The sequence below is a fragment of the Nanorana parkeri genome, unplaced genomic scaffold, assembly GCF_000935625.1.
Source record: "Nanorana parkeri isolate BGI_ZX_2015 unplaced genomic scaffold, ASM93562v1 scaffold1874, whole genome shotgun sequence".
Classification (NCBI taxonomy): domain Eukaryota; kingdom Metazoa; phylum Chordata; class Amphibia; order Anura; family Dicroglossidae; genus Nanorana; species Nanorana parkeri.
In genome coordinates, this window is record NW_017308142.1 from 368,412 (window position 1) to 374,696 (window position 6,285).

At 44.2% G+C, this 6,285-nt stretch overlaps 1 protein-coding gene across 1 annotated transcript in view; it reads right to left on the reverse strand.

The window, feature by feature from the left end:
* LOC108799989 (neural cell adhesion molecule L1-like) overlaps positions 1-6,061 on the reverse strand; it is a 226,244-nt gene extending 220,183 nt beyond the window's left edge. Inside the window, exons 1-2 of the mRNA XM_018571941.1 lie at positions 6,053-6,061; positions 490-598 (exon numbers count right to left, since the gene is read on the reverse strand). Coding sequence (XP_018427443.1) covers positions 490-527 — 38 coding nt within the window. The 5' untranslated portion in view covers positions 528-598; positions 6,053-6,061. The remainder of the gene's footprint in view (positions 1-489; positions 599-6,052) is intronic.
* Positions 6,062-6,285: the final 224 nt, after the last annotated feature.

Genomic DNA, 6,285 nt, shown 5'->3' on the forward strand with positions numbered 1-6,285 from the left:
TTAATTAAAGGGGGGGTGGGGGGGGGGGGGAATGGTATTTAAACATTTCACTGGCATGTTAATAAAGGGGGAGGGGGGAATCAGGAAATTCCAAAAATAACCAGATTAAACTTCAGCTTTAATTATGTTGTCATAATTAGAAATCACTGTAAACTGTGCAAATGTATTAAAACACATTTTTAGTACAATATGTAAAAACAATTTTCCATGTTTGCCAGTGGGCAGTTAAAACAATGATAGCACCTGAGTGTAACCCCCCCCCCCCCCTCTTTTTTGGATTTTGTAAACCTCTTTACCAACTAAAAATACATAACTAAACTTATTAATATAGTTTAATTTTTAAACTTGGTAGTTTGATAATTCAGTAAAAGGTTGTAAGACCACATATGCTAACACCCAGGTCCCACTATATAGTACTGATCTATCTAGCTGAGAAAAGCAAAAATATAAATATATTAAAAAAAATAAAAGGACAACTATTGAACGTACCAAGCTCTGGAATTTTCTTTTGCTTCACACTTGAGCATAATATCATCATTAGGGTAGACCACATACTTCTGTGGCAGTTGTTGAGTGAAAACTGGAGGAAACACTTGTGCTAAGAGAAAAACATGTATTATTTGTTAACAATAAACTTCATCTGATTTGTTTATATTATCATGCAGTAATACACAATTACAAATCTGACAAATATTTACTGTTTATTAAAAATAGAGTACAGTGCCTACAATGTGTTAGTTTCTTTCCTGCAAAATCCTTGGCGCACAATACAGGACTGAGGGAGTTAATTTCTTTAACTACTGGGTTATGCAAATCAATTAAAAGGTAAAGGCCACCACTGCATAACTCCTCCCACTCCCAGCCTGCTCAGCTTAGTATTGGCAGCAGTACAAAGAGGATCGCAGAATACAGAAGGGATGATCCTGTGTCCTGTGATGTACACCATGAAACTGATTTTACTAGTAAGACCAAAATCCTGTTTTTGTAATTGTACATCATTGGACACAAGAAGTTAAATGTGTTAATCATTGGTACATACAAGTGCAGTCCCAAAGAGGGGGCAGGCAACACAGCAAATAACAGGCCAAAGAAACAACAACCCCAACAGCAAACAGAGACCTAGAAACAGAGGAGTGCCCGAAGTCAAAGGGCCATCTGGCCAAAACTGGCATCTGCAGAGGCCTGAACATACACCTAGTAAAACGTGGCAAATGTGTGTACAGAGGGCCAGGTAGCAGCCTAACAGATTTCTAAAATTAAAACCAGGTGCTGAAAGCACTAACACTTCTAGTGGAGTGTGCAGTGACCAGAAATGGAACAACTTTTCCCTTCAGCTTGTATGCCCGTGAGATGGTATGAAGAATGCACTTAGCAATCGTGGACCAGGAGGCTGGTTGCTCCATATGGGGACCCTGAAGGATAATGAACAAAGAGTCAGACTTGTGGAAGCTGTAGCAGAGAAGTAAACGCTAACGTCGGAACCTCATCCAGACAGTGGAGGGAAATTCTCTTAGGATGTTTTGTTGTAGGGCACAAGGATGGTAACACAATGTCCCAGTTAAGGTGGATGGCAGAGGCTAAAGTAATTCCTGGGATGGAACTTCCTGGTTTTACACCATGCAAAATAAGCCTGTCAGCTGCAATGGTAAAGTTCAAATGGCCTCCATTCGTCTGGGACCTGGGCTTCAACAGCCATAACTTTAAAGCCAACGACCAAAAAGCAGGGTGGAATACCGGTCCTTATGACAGAAGGTCTGGATGATATGGAAGTGCTCACGTAGAGACTGCCAGGAGCTTGACTACACCAGCATACCACAGTTGTCTGGGCAAGGAGGATCACCAGAATGCCCCCCCATCTCGACTGTGTGAAGGAGGCAATGGAGGAGTTTTAGAGGAGGGGAGACGTAGATCAGGCTTCCACCAGGAAAGCTTGGGGATCCCTGGCCCTGGTGACAAACTGGTCCAGTTTGTTGTTGAACCTGGACATCAGGAAGTCTACATCTGAAGCCCCTCCATTTGCAACAAAGGGCTCAAATCATTATACCATTCCCAATGTTCCAGGCGCTGATGACTAAGATAGTCTGCCTGCTAATTTTCCATGCCTGGCATGTGCACCACGGACCAGGTCAGAACATGAAGTTCTGACCAAGCCAGAACCAGGTCCACTTCTCCCTAAGCTGCGCAGCTTCTGGTGTCTCCCTGATGGCTTTTGAGATTCCTCAGACAACAAGATCCCCTGAACCAAGAGGCTCTCTCGGACTCTGCCCTAGTCCATCAGGGTGGCATGTGTTGTGAGCATCTTTCAAGACATCAGAAGGAAGACTTTCCTCACTCCAGAACTGGGCTGGATATCCACCACACCAGAGCAAGCTTTGTCTTGCTGGACTGCCGGATGGGGGATGCAGTACAGATTAACAAAGCACTCCATTATGAGGATCCTCTGCATCCAAAATTTTAGCCAAGACAGGGGCCAGCATCTTGGTGAAAACCCTGTGTGGTGCCCACAGCAAAATGCAGGTAGTGATGGTGGACAGGAAAATGGAAAGATGTAAAAGGAAGCCAGGATGAAGGGTAGCAATGACAGAGCAAGTGGACGGAACTTCTGGGCCTGCCGAAACCTGTTGAGGATCCTCAAGTCTTGGATAGGATGAACTTCCCCCTTGGCATTGGGGACAGGGAAACAGTTGGAAAAGATCCCTGAAACAGAATCCCTGGCTTTAGAATGGGTACTATAACCCCCTGGGAGAGGAGCTGATCTAACACAGCAATGGGATCTGTCCGTCTTTGTGGGGATTTGGGCTAACCGGATACCAGTAAATGAGGAAGAGAAAGAAAGTGAAAATCTAATTTGTAGCCTTTGGTTTCAACACGCTGTACCCAGGCATCAGAAATGCCCATAGTGCCTAGAACACTGAAACACATCCCCCCAGATCTAAAAGTGGAGGCAGGTGATGCTGGCGTCGGGTGACGTAATGCGCTCCCCGCATCCAAGATAGCGACACAAATGCGTAGAACCAGGGGCGGAACTACCGGCGGTTAGGGGGCCCACTGAGGTCCGGTCCCCAACTTCCACTCTGTTGGGAGGAACACTGGAAGGGGGACTGAGCGGATACCCCTAAAATCGGCCGCGGCGATCACTCTTCTCAGCACTCTCCTCTCACTGAAGAGCACTTGGTGGAGACAGCTGTACAGATTATTTTCCTCCTCAGCCGCTGCAGCCACAGAGCGGCCAAGGGGAGAATAATCTGTACACCACCAGAGGGTGGTGGCTCCTGAAAGTTCTTGTTCTTTCTGCGTCACACTCTGACCTCTCCACTGTGCGTCACACCCTGACCTCTCCACTGTGCGTCACACCTTGACCTCTCCACTGTGCGTCACACCCTGACCTCTCCACTGTGCGTCACACCCTGACCTCTCCACTGTGTCACACCATGATCTCTGCGTCAGACCCTGACCTCTGCGTTATACCGCTGACCTCTGTTCTCTGCCTTACAACTGACCTCTGCCCTTTGTTTCTTAGGTCCGCCACTGCACAGAACCAATATGGCTGCAGCGCTTTTTTTCTTTTATTGTGCACTTTCGGATTCAGAGGTTCGTTGCCTCCGAATCCGAAACAGCATAATTATTAATTTCATCAAACTAAACGAATTTTCATTGTCATTTGTTTGGTCCGATAGACTCAGAGTCCCTTGCCATATGCTTGGACCATGCAGACAAAGTCTGACATGCCGCAATAAAACCAACAGGGAGCAGAGGAGGACCCTGATGCTGGCAGCGAAGGGAATAGGTAGCAGTAGGAGGAGGGAGACTAGGAGAAATAGTGTCCTCAGTAGAGGTAGAACCCTCGCCGAGTTTAGTGTCACTTTAATGTTCTGGAATGGCTGAGTCAGTGTCCAGATCTCAATCCAATAGAGAATCTGCGGCTTGCATAGGATGGGGAAAACTTCAATGTCCAGATGTATACAGCTAATAAAGACATACTAAGAACTGAAATTGCTGCCAAAGGTGTATCTAGTAAATACTGACTTGAAGGGGGTGTATACTTATGCAATCAGTTTCTTTGTAGTTTTTTTCACTGTAATTAATTTAAATTTCCTTGCAGAAATCATTCACTTAGACATAAAAAGTACATTTTAATGTTAAAGTGGCACTAAACTCAAGTGTTAAAACTTAGAAATGCATTAATTTACCCTAACTATTAACAATACTGTGCCTTATTTGTGCATCACTCAGCTGTAGATGCTCAAATTATTTCTGAATTTGTGTTGTCACTGTACTTCCATCTGGAGGGTGGCTACTTTTGTTCCGCATGGTCCCTGTGTGTGTTCTAAAATAGCCAACGCTCCAAGCTCGCTCCTGTGATGGACTACAATCTTGATACAAATTAGTAAACCAAGGGGGTCTATTCACAATGGAGCCAGAAGATCCCCCCGTAGCTTCGGCTGATCCGTCGGCTCTCTTCGGCCACCGGAGCAGCCGAACCGAAGGGCTGCTGTACGGGCTATTCACTACAGCCTGTACAGCTGTCGAAGGCGGCCGAGCGGCCCAGCCGAGCCGAAGGCATATGCTTCGGCTCGACTGAGCCAAAGTGACAGCCGAAGCGGGGAAAACCGCCTCGCAAATGACAGCTGGACCTCACGGCTGGCTCCGCACAGTTGTAATGACAGATCAGCGTCCTCAAATGACCTGGGGACGCTGATCTGTCATTAAACAATAACAACTGGGCAGAGCCGGCCATGACGTCATGGCCGGCTCTGCCCAGTTGTTATTCATTGGCCGGGACTTGCTAGAAGACTCCAGCAGGTGCCGGCAAATAGGAAACAGTTGGGCGGAGCTAGCTGTCACTGCTAGCTCTGCCCAATTCTTTGGGGGTTTTTTTTAATCTCTATTTTTTTTAAATGTAATATTTAGTTATATTTTTCAAAATATTTTTTTAACTGACCCAGGTGCAGCCGAACATGCTCTGCTCGGTATTCGGCTCGTCTATTCTGCTTGGTACCTGCGTGGTACCGAGCACAATAGCAAATGTGAATAACCCTTTAAATGTGAGATTGTAGTCCACCCCAGGAGTGAGCACATATAAGCGTCATGAGGGATGCACATATAAGCTTAATTTTTGTCACTACTTAGGGTACTTGAATGCATTTTTAAGATTTAACTCCTGAGTTTGTCACTTTAATTGGTGTAAAATTAAATCGACATTATTTATGGTTCAATGACAATAAAACATGAAAACTTCCAATGGATGAATACCTTATATAAGCAATACCTTTGCAGCAAGCCTTGCTGTATTGCACAAATACAGGCTTTATTAAGGAACTGAACTAGGCGCTCACATTATTGTCTACACATACTTAAGCAAATGTGGAGTTGTAAATTACACTTACTTTTCAAATCTAGAATAAACAAATATTTTTTCCCACTTGTTTATATGAGGCTGTAATGTTGCACCAGATCTTTACTGATTGCTGTCTAGAGATGGACTTCCTGTGACCCTTAATGAAGTGAATTCTGCATATCACCCATGGGCAAATCCACCAGGAAGATTGGCTAAGAAAGCTTAGACTTGACAAAAATTGGAAAGCTCTCTAAGCTTCTAAGCTTGGGTCACAGAGACTAGAACAGATCTTGGGGAGAGGGTTCAAACCCTACCTCACTTCAAATTAGAACAAGAAAAGTATGGGTGAAATTCTGCTTCAATTTGTTCACCCATCACCCTTTCAGCTCTTCATGACTTTGCTTAATCTATGATTAAGGCAAAATTAGACACAAAAACCAGAGGGTTTTGACAGATCATAGTAGAACCATAGTAGACCATACAGTATGGGTTTACCATAGTAGAACCCTCAGATTAGCTTCTGTGCATAATTCTGTGTAAGTATGACATCTAAATAGACAGGTGATGGCAGTTGTTGGTGCCTCTTCATGGTAAAATCTTTTTTTTGTGTGGTTTATATCTAAACATCTCAGTGTTGTCTTTTGGTTCATTAATCCCTGGTATAAATAATTACAATAAGCAGTGTCTGTCCAGGAAATAGAAGATCAGACTTACTGGCTGGAAATTCATCTGCAGGTTCCAGTTAGAGCAGCAAAGAAAGAGAGAGGGAGAGAAAGAGAAAGCTGGTTTATATAAAATAGGATTGGAAAGCAGCAGGTAAATAAGAGTGAGTGCAGAAACTATATACAGCAAATTGTAAGGGGCTGATTTATAAACTGTGTGCACACCACATGACATTCCTATGCTCCTCAGCTTTATCTAGTGGCCATAAAGCACTTAATCTCATT